Consider the following 16,519-nt stretch of genomic DNA (forward strand, 5'->3'; position numbering starts at 1 on the left):
CCCGCTCGTATGATACAAAAGTTTCTCGGAATTTTAAAAGGAAATAATAAACCCTATGTCGCTCTGGTGTCGACCAAGGTGGCTCCCTTTGGGATACCTTTATCTGGTAATCAAAGGAATAGAACTTGAGTGTGAACGTACTGAAAGTAGAACGAGGGAATTGGTTGGTTGCACTGTCTTATAAATATTCATTAAAATGATTAACATTTCATGTATGTCGAGAAATGATAAGGAACAAATATGGGCTTTTGATGAAAAATGGTGCAGTTAATCAAAAAATGAAACAAAGCAAAACATATACATAATTAATGAGGCACTTATCCATGAGATGAACCAATACTTTAGACCTTTATCGTAGATTATATTTGCTTATGGGGCCTATAGATATTCTGCTTACCCCTATTTATTCATGGACATGTTATTTTATAGTTATATATAATATACCACGCACTTGCATACTTGGTTCCCGAAGTCCCTAATAGACTATACTTGCACAAAGTGCTTACATTTTCTTATAAATCTATCCTTCTCGGCTAATCATATTTTTTAAAATCATATTACAATATCATTTTGAGTTTTAAAATCTGGTACTTTTAAAAGCCAATGTTCACATAAACTAGGTACATGTATATTAGTTAGGCCTAGTTAGTGAAATTTACACGGGTTAATAGTTTATGTACACTTTTTATATACGCCTAATGAAGGAAGAATAAACGGTGGCAACGGGATGTTACATGTAGGCCTTCATAAAGCGTTTGGTTGAACATTTTTCCCCTTCAAATTCAAATTAGATTACAAATGTAATAATGTTGAAACACAGTAGGCCTAGTGTTTAGATGTAAACATGGTAAAATGAAAGTGGCAAGCATCAGAGGATGACAATATTTGGGCCAAAGAAGCAAAATATTATCACTATGAATGATAGTTTTAAAATATGTATATTGCCGTTATAAACAGCAGCAAAATTTACAAACAAATGAACTCTCTCTCTCAAGTCAGCTGTAACCGCCAGCTGTTTTAAAAATAGGGAAACTCCCTGCAACTTGGAGCTGACTAGTCTTCATTCATATTTCTCAATATTCTGCAGTAAGCAGTATAGGCTATTTTAGACCTCATTCTATTACAATTTGACAAAATTCTTTCTATTGAGATATTTTAAAATTTCTATGCACATCATACCCTTTAAAATAATGATATAACTATACGATTAGGTTGCATTGGACTGCAAGAAAAGCAAGAAATTACCTGCACCCTTATACCATAATGCTTATACCGAGGAAGTCGGGCTCGGGGTACCGGTGCATGTTGTGTATCACTCGTTCTTACGGCATGCGCAGCTCGCAGCATGCAGCAGGACCGCGGATCAGTTCTCGTGCAGTGCAGTGGTGTGGTGTGATTCTTTTGACTGTTTGCCTTGCAAAATACCAAACAACCTCGGCGAATGTGTGAAAAGGTGAGTAGTGCATGGTAATTAGTTAAATTTTCGTCAATGTCGGAATGGCAAGAGAGTTTTACAAGTACGTTACATAGATTTAATTTTCAACCTTGAGCATGAGCAGTTGAGCTGAGTTAAGTCAGTGGGCGTAACTCAAACCGTAGCCCTCGCCTCGGCTCGCCGACTGTCCGCTTCATTGCTCCTGTCCGCTTCATGAAAATGAAATCTCATTCCTGAAGAAGATATGTGTAGAGAAATGAAGGACGAAATTATGTTTAAAACTAATATCATGTATATATCATATAGTATTGGTAGTCATGTTTCAAGGAGAGTCATGCTTTTTGTTCGCAAGTTTTTAAACTGTTAATGTTATTTCAGATTCATGTGTGTTCTATTAGTATATTTTCTTTTTTTCTTTCTCTCTTTGTCTATTTCCAGTTTGCATTTGGATGTCAACGTTAAGCCCTGTCTCAATAAATATCACATTTGAGTGCTAATTAGCTAAGTCGTTAACACCCAAGATGTCTGGACAAATTGCTCTTGTGAACCAAAACCTTCGGGCTTTGAAAGAAGCCAGCAGGAAAGTTTCTACACTCAAAAACTTGAGAACATTTTCATCTTGTTGTGAGGCATCCTTGCGCTCCATCTCTTGCCAAGATGTGGCCAGAGCTCACCTCTCACCCACCTCCAGCATCTTGCAAAGGAGTCGGAGAGCTACATGTTCATCAGCAATCATTGCCGAGCACAGTTCACCTTCAAGCATCTTCAGAACATATGAGACTCCATATACCTACAGCATCACAAAACCGAAATGGAAGAACACTAAAGATGCAGTAAACGTGACCCTGTCGCCTTGGCAACAGATGTCCAGGTCGTTCTTGTCGGCAGTCTCCATGACAGGCTTCAACGATTATGAGTTGGGCCGCAAGGAATTCAACATTGATGTCCCAGAGTATTTTAATTTTGCAAGTGATGTGATGGATGAATGGGCCAGGAAAGAAGAGGTGCGTAGAAATGTTATAATTTAGCTCTCTAAGATTCATAAGAAATAATCGTTCGTTCGTGTCTCCTTAGAGCAAGATTAATGTATCTTGATCTTCGAAGTAGTTGCTGCAACCAGCCGTGTCAGACAAGTACGTTGCTCCGGGGTGCGAGATAGGACTCTTGTAGCGTGCCCCCAAGAAATAATGAAATTTAAAAAAAATTGATTTGCATATATACTGAAATCATTAATATTTTAGATACCACTTTTACAAATGGAGCATAGATTTGGTTATCTTGAAAAGTATTAATTGGAAAGGAGGAGGTTTAATTAGTTTTCCTTCTGCCTTCAAAATTTTATTTGATACAGTTGGCAACTATCATACTCTCAAATTTGGAATTGCTCACAAATTTTTTGAAGAGTTCTTGTCTCTACACTTATGCAAAAAAAAGAAGCTATAGTGTAAAGTGATAGTGCATGCTGTTCAGGCTTTGTTTGGTATACATGGTGTATAAATTTCATCTCTTTTTTACTTAGTTTTTTCCCAGTGTATCTTTTTTGATGAAGAAATTTGCATTTTGATTGTTTTTTAAAAATTTGTTCACAGACAGGAGAGAGGTCTACTAACACCCCAGCTTTTTGGTGGATCGATACGAAAGGAAATGAAATCAAGTGGTCCTTCAGAGATCTGGCTGCAAAGTCAAAGAAGTAAGCAATCTTCTGTGTCGTCTACTTAAAACCAGAAGGGCGTTACTTTGTGTTAAAGTAGTATGTGAGTTAACGTCCTTCTGGCTCTAAACGAAAGATGTATGAAAGATACTGTAATATAACCCCTATAGAGGTAATAGTCGCAAAGGTCAAAGGCCCACAGAAAAGCAATACAAAGCCTTGAGCAGTTCAGAAAAGAGTTCTATAACACATCCCAAAATATTCACATGTGTGACAGCTTTGGTGTCAAAGAGCAGACACCTTCCTCTGCCATTTTTCCGATCGCCAAAGGATGCCATTTGGCGATCGCCCATCTATTAGAACTTTTGTTCTTTAACAGTTGCAATTTTCAATTTCACACATTAAGTTTGATGCTAACCACAGGATGTTTTTCTGAGTTGCATAACATTTGTAAGCTTTGACATTTTGCAAATGATGAACAAATTATCGTTCAAAATAATTTTTAAGCTTTGAAATTGAATTAAAAAGAAATCATCATTGAAAAAAAATATATTTCCAGTGAAATTATGTTTATTTATAAGCTCATTACAAGACGGAGACAAGAGAAGGAACTTTACAGATGAATGGATGAAATTGAGAATGTTGATGAATATGAAAAAGGTGTGCGATGTCCATGATTAGTTACATACTGCATCACTTTAAATATAAAATGGAAACAAATTATTACTGTCACTTGAAATTTCCACTTGATTTGGTGTTTGATACTGAAATTTTATATTTTCATGCTTATGTTTGATTTTTTTTACCCGTTTTCTCCTTAACTAAATTAGAGTTGCTAATTTGCTACAGAATAGCTGTCATATCAAGCAGCATGACAAAGTGATGGTCATCCTACCACGCATTCCAGAATGGTGGCTTCTCAATCTAGCTTGTTTGAGAATAGGTAAGAAACTCAGGCATATCAAGGGACTATCTTATGGAAGTCTTAGTCTTAAAGTAGTCACCCGAAGAATCAAAAGTGTTTTGAATTGATGCAAAATTCATATCACTGCGAAGGGGAAGCCTTACTGATCAAATATAACTCCCCTCTTCAAAATATGTTTGGGGCCCACAATAATCATCTCTCAAAAATATCTGAAGTGGGAGGATCATGAAAAGCACATAAATGGCTAGTTAAAAATGATCCTCACAAAATATTAAAAACAATAACTTTGGTGCATAATTTACATAAAATCAAGATTACAAAAAAAGGGAAGATAAAGAAGACGGAGAAAAGAAAGAGGAAAAGTTATCAGATTTTTCAAAAATTCTGTTTCTGTGTATGTTGGGGGATCCCAAGATTAGTGACACCGCGCTCTGTGTGGGATGCATTGTAAGGGAGGACGACAAAGACGAATTAAGAATTTAAAATATGTAAAAACTGACAGAATCTGGACTGACCAGAATGTTAAATACTTTTTTTTCCTTTCAGGGGCAGTGCTTGTGCCTGGTTCTACTCAGCTCAGAGAGATGGATATCAGAGACAGACTCGAGAGCTCCAAAGCCGTCTGCATTATTACAGACAAAGAAATTTCACATCTGGTTGATAAGGTAGAAGCCTAAGAGGGAATTTGAAACGATCGAACCCCTTTTAATGACAGTTTCAGAAATGTGTTTGGGTAATTGACCCTACCACAAATAGGATGTTTGACAGTAGATGGAGACCTTTCTTGCACACTGTACAGGTCAGCACATGCGTAGGTACAGTACGATACTGGAGAAGAAGATAAGACAAGGTTTCTTCCGGCTATCATAGAGAATATACAGCAGTGTTAACTTATTTTACTTAACTATTGTTCAGGTTTCATTAACTCAATGATTTGATGAGATTTATGTAGGTACTATACCATCATAATCTATTGCTTATAGCAGGGTCCAAGAGAGTTGACCATACTGCTAGACCAACTCAATTCCCTAAGTTTTGCTGTCCCCTCTTCAGTTGTACCCCTCCCCCCCCCCCCCCCCCCCCCTGCCATGTTTGATGGTTGTCAAAAATAATGTATTGAATGTTATCAGTTATATACTGCTTTTAATGCCCCACTACTTATAGCTACTTGCGCCCTCTATATAGCAAACAATGCCTAATCGGTGACGATTGGTCCCTCTTTTTCTTATGTTAATTGAGAGCTGATTTTAGGAGATAACCATCTGTCAGTGATCCTGTTGGGAGGTCTAATCCCTTCTGGCCAAACTAGTGCACATAGGCTTTAAAATAGCTTATCCCATTAATGGAGGTTCCAATTTGCCAATGTTAAATGTATTTCATTTTATAATCATCTTTCTCAGGTTGTCAAGGATACTGATGGTTTTCAACATAAAATTCTCATCAGAGACAGGGATGAAAAGAACAACAACAATAGGTAAGCATATAAGAAGATGCACACTGTCCTGAAATGGTTAAAAGCCTTTAAAGGTACAATGTACTTGGTAACATTGTTCAGATGAGAGCAAATGGTGCTAAGGTAGTGACTTCAATGCCAGATGTACAATTAACGATAATCTGAAAGTTTGAGTGAAAACAGACCATCATTAATGATAAAAATTGGGGAAAACTGATCTTATTGATTCTTTAATTCTCCCAACTATATTATTACAATTTAATTACATTGTAGATGAACGTAAATCGTCACAAAGCAATAAATTGGTTCTATATACCATCCCAGTCCAAGACATTTAAGTGTTGAAAGATGTTTTAAAGCCTGTCTTACTGTATGTCATGTTTTCATGAAAAAACATTTGGGTAAATACAAAAATGGTTGGAAGAATTTACTGTTAGAGGGTGTCGCACAGTGACGCCTTCAAAGAAAACGATAAATATCTTTGTTGTTTGAGAACGTTTTCAGGATTTTTTGCATGTTGGAGGGTTAGTACCTTAAAAGGAATATAATAAGTAACATTTCATACAAAAATTCCGCAGTATTTTCATCAACCTTCAACAATGTTACTGAGTCACTTTAATGTTTAAAACTTCCTTTAGCCCCGTAAGGGTTTAGACAATGGCTATAACTAGGAATTAATGCTATTCTGGCAAGAACTGCCAATGCATTTCATTCTCTTTATAAACAAAATCTATATATCTGTTTATTGTAGACCTGGGTGGTTAGACTTCCAAGAGCTTTACGATGCAGCTTCAGATGAGCACGAGGTAAGCAAAACGTTCTTATGATTTATATGTTTGCCACTCTCTACCCAGGTGAGGTAAAAGGGTACACATTAGGAAGAAATTCCTTGAATGCTTTCGTGCCTTATCATGGCAGCTGAGCTAATAAAGCAGGGATGAAATATACTTTGTATTAAGTGCAGTCCCATATATATTCGTATTATATCCTACATAAAAGAATTCCTGTGGATTGGGATGGGATGGGTCACATGATTAAAAATATTTCCACCATGAATAAATATTGTTATGTTTGACGTTAAACAGGGATTAACATATAATGTGAAGACAATAGTCATTTATTCTATTCTGCAGATAGATGAAGAGGGCGAAAATGGAGATTAAAGTAATTAAATTGCTCTGTAAAAATTGCTACCTGTAATGAAAATTATTCTGCTTTAACATATTGCAACAAAGAAATATCCAACATTCAAGTATTTTGATAAACTTTTACAGTCTACATGTAAGTATACATTTAGAAGAAGACATTCAATTTTGTTTACTGCTTCATGACCTGAAAAGAAGCCATATGAGAATCCCAAAGCAGAGAAACGAATAAATATATGATTTATCAAATTAATGATCATTTACTTGATTTAACCGTATATGACAATTGAAAAAGATTTCCTTCTAGAGGGTAATTACCGGTATTATAAATGATATTTTGTAATGTTTTTCTTAGGCTAGATGTAAAAAAAAGCATTTTCTAATTCTATGTCTAAACTGTATGTTTATTGATTGTAAAATTTGGACCATGCTTTTGATTTAAATAAATGCACTTAGTTACACTTATCTAACATGTATTTATGATTTATATTTATTTGATTTTGATTTTGATTTTGATTTCTATCTCTTTCAAAACATGTTTCTTTGCAGTGTGTGAGAACACGAGGTAGTGACCCCATGACAGTTTTCTTTACCAGTGGGACTACAGCCAAGCCTAAGATGGCTGAACACACACACGTTAGCTATGGTCTCGGTCACATCATCACAGGAAAGTGAGTACCAGTATTCTATCCTGTCAAGTAAATCTTGTGTGTGGCCAAAACTTTGATAATCAGACCCCAGTCTCTGAAAGTTGATGGAATATCGTTACTGGCATTATAGTCCAATTAACCTTTAATAATAACAAAAATATTGATGCATGGACGTCCCATTTCTGACGTCAGTGAGGTTTTAGAATTTTAGTCGTCTTCAATTAATCTTGAAAGGTTTCCTTGTTTACAAAGCGACTACCTGTCTACAACAACCACATATTTTGTTTCCCTTGAAAATGGTTTCTCATTGAAACATGTACTAAAGTAACCTGTCTACAAAGACCACTTTTTGTGTTTCCCTTGGGCGGTCGATGTAGACAGGTTTGACTGTACACGTATTCTATCCTGTCAAGTAAATCTTGTGTGTGGCCAAAACTATGATAATCAGACCCCAGTCTTTGAAAGTTGATGGAATATCGTTACTGGCATTTCAGTCCAATTAACCTTTAATTTACAAAAATATTGATGCATGGACATCCCATTTCTGACGTCAGTGAGGTTTTAGAATTTAGTCGTCTTCAATTAACTTTGAAAGGTTTCAAAGAACAGCATATATCTGGGTCATCCAGAAAGCGTGACGATCCTTTTTCCACTTTGAAAACCATTTTTCCAATCTGGAGGGGATTAAAAACCTTTTACAAATGTATGAATATGATGAGAATCTATTTAAGAGTAAATTGTAAGCTATAAAAATAATTTTCATATGAGATACAGAGTAAAATTAGAAATAAAATGAGATATTCACCTTTTAAGGGCTAAAATCGTCCAACATCAGCACCAGACAATCGATTTATCAAAAATGAAGACATACAAGAATTTTTATTCTGCCATCGTCCAGGTATTGGCTGGATCTGACGCCGCATGATATCTTTTGGAACATGTCGGACACCGGCTGGGCCAAGTCTGCCTACAGTAACGTCTATGCTCCCTGGGGACAGGGATCCTGTGTTTTTATCCATCATTCACCGAGGTTTGATCCACAACAAACACTGCAGGTAAGTACCCAGGTCAAAATTACAGTTGATACCAGTTGAAACCAGTAAGGATTTCCAACTGGTATCTACCGGTTTGAACTGGTTTGAACTGCATATCCTTCTTGGTGTTCCCCAGTCTTGGAGGCTATAAGGTAAAGTAAGGGTGTTGACTTGACAATTTGGTGTAGTCAGAGTAACACTAAATTTTCTTAGTCTTACAAGGAATGACCTATCTTTAAGGATACCATTCAGCTAACAAAATAATTGTGTTCAGCTAGAATGGATGAAATTAACCTCAAAAAACTCTACAGGGCATTCTATAGGCTAACAATAAAGAACATAAAGAATAGCGTACAAATCTTGAGCATGTAGCCCAAGTCAAATTTGAGTTCCAATGCTGTCATATTCTATGCGGGCCAGTATGGGTGTGTCTACTACCAAGTCGCTTTATTGAGAGTTTATTTGAACTTGCAATATCTCCTGATGGAAGTAACATTTGAAGCTCTTTTTATTTAATTGAGTGCAGCGATATGAACTCGCTAACATACACAGCAAAATATGTTATAGTGGTTAGTACTCACAATAAAGTAATGAGCACCACAAGTTTTCCTGACAGTTTCTGCAATAGACCAGTTCATGGTTAGCACAAGACTGCAATGACCCCGAATATCCACAGATCTTCAAAACATGAAGAGGTCCCATTTTGTACATTTTAAAATAATCACCCCTACATCGATGGAGGTGCTACATAAATAGCATTTGTTTCCCCTTTTCAAAGAATACTTCCACCTGTGTATCATGGAGTGCACTGCTTGTGCACGAATGAATAATGATTACATAACTTTCATGAGCACGTATCCAGTATTTTGTCTCTGTGAATTTCACAATTTGTTCTGCAATGACCTTTATCTGCTCATGCTCAGACTGCAACCGTGAACTGGCTTATTGGAGTGAGAGGGTTCCATCTCTCAAGATAGTAGTGTGTATGTTCATGTCCTGACTTTTATGTTTCATTTGGTCATTTGCACTCATGAAATAAATACTTGTGAACAAATTGCCATAATATATCTTCTGTTGAGAGAGAGAGAGAGAGAATGGTGTAATCTACTTGTATTCTTGAATTCCCTCCTGGCTTTCAGCAGATGGTAGCTCTGTGATAAATGTTCCCAGTGATTGTGTGAAATGAACATTGTTAATTGTGAAGTGCGTTGTGAACTATTGAAGACTTGCATTCCTGAAATGTACTCCAGGTACAAATTATTATTTTGTTGTTGTTGATGTTATTATCATCATTTTCATTATCATCATCATTATCATCATCATCATCATCATCGTTTTTATCCTCATCATCATCATATTATTATTACTATCTTCATCATTTCCCATCTCCTCCTCTTACCTTCCTGTTTCTAGGTATTCAACGACTACCCAATCTCCATATTCTGTGGCCCTCCGACGGCCTTCACCATGATGATCCAGCAGGATACGTCACAGTATAGTCTCAGATCCTTGAGGGATTGCATCAGTGCAGGAGAATTCTTGGTAAGATCTTCTGAACAAGAACTAGAGAGAGAGAGAGAGGGTGGAAGAAAGAGAGAGAGAGTGAGGGGGAAGAAAGAGAGGGAGAGAGCGATGGGAAAAAAGAGAAAGAGAGGGGGAAGAGAGAGAGAGAGAGAGAGAGAGAGGAGAGCCCTCTGGCCCTCCGACGGCCTTCAGCATGATGATCCAGCAGGATACGTCGCGGTATAGTCTAAGGTCCTTGAGGGATTGCATCAGTGCAGGAGAGTTCTTGGTAAGATCTTCATCATGCCAAGAGGAATATTGGTTGTGAGTGTGAAGAATTATGAAATGGATGGGTAAGATAAGATGAGACAGAAAGTATGGGAGGAGAAAATTAAGATATGAGTAGATGATGAAATATTGGTTAAGCAAAATTTGCTCGGGGCTTTTTTTTCATCAAAGTTATAGGATTAGGGTAAGGGTTAAGTATATTCTTGGGTCTAGGGTTGAGGTTAAGGTTTTTTTAATCTTATTTTTAAAACTTTTTATTTGTGAACTTTCTATTTGTGATTATTTTGTTAATTCATTTTGTTGTTGTGCATTAGTTAATTTTCTTATTTATTTATTTCTTGTTTATGTGTTTACTTTGTATTTATTTGTTTTCTTTTTATTTATCATTCAACTAGAACCCAGAGGTGAATCAAGCTTGGAAACAGGTCAGTGGTAATTATATCAGAGAAGGATACGGACAGACAGAAACGGTAAGTTAGGACGCTTTTCTCTTCTTACTAGTTGTTTTGTGTTTGGCCATGATTCTCTTTATTTCTACACTACTTTTATTTATTTTTAATTGTCATTCTTTTTTCTTTCCTTATGTCTTCATCATTTCTTCATCATTTCAATATCTTTAGAGCAATATCCCTTTTTTGTTAATCTAATCCCTTACTTGTTTCTCACATTCATTCTTTACTTGTATGACAGTTATTTTATTTTGCAAATTTTCCCATTTCTTTTGTTAATTGTTGGTGTTTCTTCCTCTTTCTCCTCACGTTATCAAGTAATAATACAACTTACCTAGTTAGGGTAATATATCGCTCTTTGCAAAAAATAAATTTGCAAGCGTCATTATTGTATCATACCCCCTGTATTTCAGCTCAAATGTTTTAGTGATTGTTGACGTGCGAATCAGGCGCTGAATAGAACATTTTGGGCTTCATACACACAACCACTCCAGCAGTAGTACAGAATCTGGCCGGTTCTTCATATTATATTTTCTACATCCATTCATAATTATGCTATCTCAAGAATCATGTGTTGGATAAAACTGTAACATTAGTGAGATAAAGTAGTGGGAAATGCAAATTTCTGTTTTCTCACTTCCCCTCAATCTCCCCTCTCTCTCTCACAACATACACACACACACACACACACACACACACTCTTCCCCCTTCTTCCCATACTCTCTCTGTCTCACTCCCACTCACGCAGGTCTTAATGATCGGATCATTCCGATGCAACCAAGTCAAGCCGGGGTCCTGCGGTATGGCAGCGCCTGGCCACGACATGGCCATCGTCGACGATGACGGTAATGAGCTTCCGAGAGGGAAGGAGGGCATCATCGGCGTCAAGGTGAAACCAGTCAGACCCTTGGGACTCTTCACCCAGTATGTGGTAAGCAGTACTAAAAAATGCCTGATTTAGGGGGCATAACTGGCCTGTCCCCCCTCCCCCCCCCCCCTCCCCCCCCCCTCCCTTCCTTAAGAATCAAATTTGCATATTGTAATTGCACAACCATACAAATTGCCCCATACCAAATTTTCTGCTAAAATGTCACCTTTAAAATGTAATTAAATTATTAAAAAATGAAAGTTCAGGAAATTTTCTGTACATATCAAATTGGAGAGTAGCACGCATGATATGTTCCTCAGAATTTGAGAAATTCTTGTAATAATTTTATTATGTGCAAAGTTTATTTGTATAGTTTCTTGAAAAAATTAATTATGTATGAAATCAAATGTAATATCTTTGTTTACCTTTCTGTTGGAAATGAAATAAATATGAATATGAATATGAATATGTCACGGTTGCCAATTTGTGTTTACTGGTGGCAACTTCAAAAATGTATAACTCTCTTATTTTTAATCGGATATTGCTCTAACTTTCACTAATTTGTTTCTCTCATTTTTCTACTTTTATGTTTAAAAATATATATCAGGGTTGACTACTCTTTTCTTTTAAATGGAATTAAATAACTTCTTCCTTACTAGTTTTGACTTGATTTTATTTTAACTTCTTCTACGTTATTTGACAGGATGATCCAGAGAGGACGCAGTCTGTGTTTAGAGGGGATTACTACCTGACGGGAGATAAGGCCACACAAGATGAAGACGGTTACTATTGGATGATAGGCCGTAATGATGATGTCATAACATCAGCGGGGTATGGAATACCTCCATCATATGAAATTTATTTTCCTTCCTATATGCTCAAATTGTAGCATAATAAGCCATTTGGCCGAGGACGCAGGTTCGAAACTGAGTCACGTCTTTCGGATGGTGACGTTTAAAGGTCGCTCCCCAGACGTAAATGATCATATCTGATTGATATACTTCTGTAAAAACCCAATACACACACACACATATATCATCTGCATACCCATATCGTTCTGCCTTGTATTCCTCTCTCTCTCTCTCTCTCTCTCTCTCTACCTTCAGCATTATGTGGTTGAGGTATATGATAAATAGGAGTGGTGATAATATACTTCCTTGTGTCACTCCCATATTGATAAAGAAGTAGTTTGCCCCTCTTGTCCTCCCAGATCCGTACTCTGCTTGTTTTTCTGTATGTGCTCTTGATAGCTGTGAGTAGTTTTTTAATCTAATTTTGACCTTATTTTCTTTTGTGACAAGCATAATGATCATATATCATGATAAGTAAAGCAAATTCCTCTGTCATCAGTATAATTTATGATTTTACTAGAACTACCTTGAGATTAGTAATGTTTTTTTTTTGTTCTTCCATTCATTATTGCCATTTTTTAAATTTTTTATAGATACCGTATTGGTCCATTTGAAGTAGAGAGTGCTTTGATTGAGCACCCTGCAGTGGCTGAGGCAGCTGCAGTCAGTTCACCAGACCCCACAAGGGGAGAGGTAATTATAATACTAATACATGTAGCTTGTTCTTATATAGCGCTTTTCAGGACGTCAGGCCCTCTCAAGGCACTTAACGGATATATATTATTACCCGGTCAACAAATTCAGGGTTGCTTACCCGCACACAATGTATACACATTCTCCACTCCCTAGGGAGCATTCCAACCAGGCGTCATTTTTGCAAGTGCATGCTTGCTAATCTAACCACATTAGCTTTTGCATCCTACTGGGTACCCATTTAACACCTGGGTGGAGAGTGGCAAATGTAGATCAATGTCTTTCCAAAGGACATTAGTGCTGCGTTGGGAAGTACCACGGACCTTGTGATCCACAGTCCGGTGATATATCCACTCGACCACTTTCTATTTTCATAACCATCAACATTTCAACTATGATTACCACTACTACCACCACAAATGCCATAAACTACTACTGCCTACTGTTCATACGACCACCACCAAGAAGTGCCACCACTACCACAAGCAAGAATATACCTGACCATATCAACATTACCAACACTAACTATTTCATCACCATCACCATCACCATAACTACCACAACCAATGCCATAACTACCATTCAATTCATCAACAACATCTATACTCTGGCTGTAACAAATCCTACCACTTTTTGAATCATCATTGCCATCACTATATGACAAGTGCCACTACCAATGAAATTGATGAGGGGCAAATTTATTGACTGGTATACCCCAAGTTACAAAAGGAAAGGGAAGGGTCCTCTCAAAATACTAGTGGTTTAACATCTGGTGGTATTCTTGAAAGTGGATTAACTTCAGTCCATGGTTTAATCCAGCGACTAAGTATAGAATGCCAAGTGTTCATATGGATATATTTTTGAATAAGTTGATATGTCCCTAAATTACCATGATAACATAATTATATCATAGTTATATTGTTGTTCATTAAATATGTTATTAAATTTTATTTTAATTTAGTGACAGATTAAATTATTCAAAAACATATTCATATGGACACTTGGCATTCCATACTTAGTCGGTGGATTAAACCAAGGACTAAAGTTAGTCCGCTTTCGAGAATACAATCACTTCAGTATCACTATACTCTTATTGTATTCTTTTCTCATCTGTTTGCTTTTTCCCCCTGCCAGGTTGTGAAGGCATTTATAGTCTTAGCGGAGGAATACAAGACCAGAGATCAGTCTCAGCTGGTCACCGAGCTACAAGGACATACCAAGCAACTCACAGCACCATACAAATACCCTAGGAAGGTATGTAGAGATTGATATGGGGAAACTTGAATTCCAAGATTCTTACTGCAAACAGTTGTGTTTAATACAGTAGGCTTGCGGTTGCACTATGTGAGAGAGAGAGGGAGGATGCCAAGTGTCCATATGAACATGAATATCACCATGATAACCTAATTACAAATGTATGTCATAGTTATATTATACAGTAGGTTTGCGGGTGCACCATGTGAGAGAGAGGGTTGAGGGGTCCTGAAAAGGACTCTCGGTAATCTTTCTTGAGGGTGTGTAGTCCTGAAAAAGACTGTTGGTAATCTTTCTTAGCTTATAGTTCTCATAGTTCTAAGGAGAACTATAGCGCTTGGAGGATGAGTGGCGGTTGTGTTTTGCATTGTTATGGACAGCCAAGCCCTAAATGCACATTCATATATAATTAATTAATGGTTCTTTCATTTGTGTATGTTTCATCTTCCGTTCCTTTGTTTATAATGATGATGCTTTTATAAGATCTCTTTTTTTCGGGGGGGGGGGGGGTTTCAAAAGTGCACCTTGAGCATTTGATTCCAAGGGGTTTAGGCACCTTACATACATCATATATTATTATTATTATTTCAGATTGAGTTTGTCGACTCACTCCCTAAGACCGTCAGCGGGAAGATCCGTAGGGTAGAACTGAGACAGAAAGAATGGAGCCAGCAACCCAAGAAATGAACCCAAGCTCACTGATGGATAAGATCATTGACCATTACACCAGGACTACAAAAACATTTTGCTATTTTGAACATTGCAACTGAATCAAATTGATGATAATGATTAGTGCAGTTTGAATTAGAAAAGTTGGCAATGAGATGTCGCATTCCTGGTACAAACGTGGGGGGAAATATGCCAATTGGATATAATTTATAGACTAGGTGTCCCATATATGACAGTTTTACTGATGATTTCCATGAGAATATTATTGTGTTTATGATTATATACTATAACCAGGTGCTATGAAATTGACTATTTTTGTATTTTTGAAAGTTTTGTATATAAATGTGATATGATTGAATCTTGAATTGATAACATTTTTTTTTACTGTATGTGAAACATATTATTGCATTTTCCCCTTATAGATTCTATTTGACAGTATTTTGTTTTTCATTCCAGATACCAAAGTAATTAATATAAGGGCATTGATTTATATAGATGACATTCTTATATTGCCACCCATATTGTAATGATAATCAGATATTAAGTGCCTTTGATTTTGATCCAATCAATGTGAAGAAGTCAATCAATAAATAAATAAGTGTTTACTAGTGCCTTAATGTCATATTGTTAAAATGTTAATTATTTCTTAATGATTAGTACTGTGAAATTATCTATCATTTTTGTGTGTACCGTATGTACAATGAATGTTGCAAATGTGCACTGGCTATAGTACTATATTTGTATACAAAATATGTATTTTTGCACAATTATACTACCACTTCTGTACTAACTTTGTTTGAAAGTTTTTAGAATATCATGGAATTTGACTAACATTTCTGTGATTGAGGATAATTCATTGTCTGAATTTTTGTCAGTACTCTACTAATATATTTGAATGTCAAAAGTATTGTTTTATTCATGAATTCTTGTGAAAGTATGATCTATTTTTAATTGATTGATCATGTGTCTCTCCCAGTCATTATATTGGTTTCACCAGTTAATCAATTGTTTAAACATATCTCCATGACGTACATTCTGATATGTACACCATTCTGTAGAGAATGTGTATGTTTTATGCATAACATTTTATGAAAGGACACTTGATGGTATTCACAGTATTAAAGATGTTATTTTCTTTTGTTACTATCTTTGTGTATAAACCACACTTTGGTGCATTTTCAGAAGACTTTTCTATTATGGAATTGCCTTACTGTTCTACAACAAGGATGGATTCTTGTGTAATTTCCATAGTTCCATCATTTGTCCACCTGCTCCCCCCCCCCCCCCCCCCCCTCTGTCTCTTTGTGCTGCTGTTGTCTGTTTCAATGTTATTGTTGTTGATACATCTTTGGTGTAATTATAATGGATTAATGAATTGTATGAATTGTAACATGATTTTATTACCAGATTATATTTTTGGAGCTGTAACATTTTTGTTAGCAAAAAATTTTATGATGTGGAGTATATTGTTTGTGAAATAGAGATAGAAAAGTAAAGGGAGAAAGAGGAGGGGTGGGAAGATTGCAGAGAAAGATGTAGGAGAGGTGGAAGAGAGAGATAGAGAGTATTATATACAGTGCGTCCCAGAAAAAAACGAAACTGATAATTCTTGATGCTTTATCATAACTTAATCACAATTATAATTAATAAA

At 36.3% G+C, this 16,519-nt stretch overlaps 1 protein-coding gene across 2 annotated transcripts; it reads left to right on the top strand.

Moving 5' to 3' along the window:
* Positions 1 to 1,256: 1,256 nt before the first annotated feature.
* On the top strand, positions 1,257 to 16,308 carry LOC100891330 (acyl-coenzyme A synthetase ACSM3, mitochondrial). 2 transcript variants are annotated; one of them, XM_003730664.3, is made up of 16 exons: positions 1,257 to 1,453; positions 1,874 to 2,439; positions 3,025 to 3,125; positions 3,917 to 4,029; positions 4,558 to 4,676; positions 5,412 to 5,485; positions 6,216 to 6,270; positions 7,159 to 7,280; positions 8,158 to 8,314; positions 9,707 to 9,835; positions 10,480 to 10,554; positions 11,282 to 11,464; positions 12,105 to 12,232; positions 12,846 to 12,945; positions 14,080 to 14,199; positions 14,791 to 16,308. In XM_003730664.3, exons 2-16 carry the CDS (start codon positions 1,957 to 1,959, stop codon positions 14,884 to 14,886), a joined length of 2,055 nt encoding a protein of 684 aa, XP_003730712.1. In that variant the 5' UTR covers positions 1,257 to 1,453; positions 1,874 to 1,956; the 3' UTR covers positions 14,887 to 16,308. The 2 variants fall into 2 exon arrangements, with proteins under 2 accessions (XP_003730712.1, XP_011668065.1); XM_011669763.2 differs by lacking the exon at positions 1,257 to 1,453 and adding an exon at positions 1,472 to 1,517.
* The last annotated feature ends 211 nt before the right edge of the window (positions 16,309 to 16,519 follow it).

The sequence above is a fragment of the Strongylocentrotus purpuratus genome, unplaced genomic scaffold (genome assembly GCF_000002235.5).
Source record: "Strongylocentrotus purpuratus isolate Spur 01 unplaced genomic scaffold, Spur_5.0 spur5_scaffold_14, whole genome shotgun sequence".
NCBI classification, from domain to species: domain Eukaryota; kingdom Metazoa; phylum Echinodermata; class Echinoidea; order Camarodonta; family Strongylocentrotidae; genus Strongylocentrotus; species Strongylocentrotus purpuratus.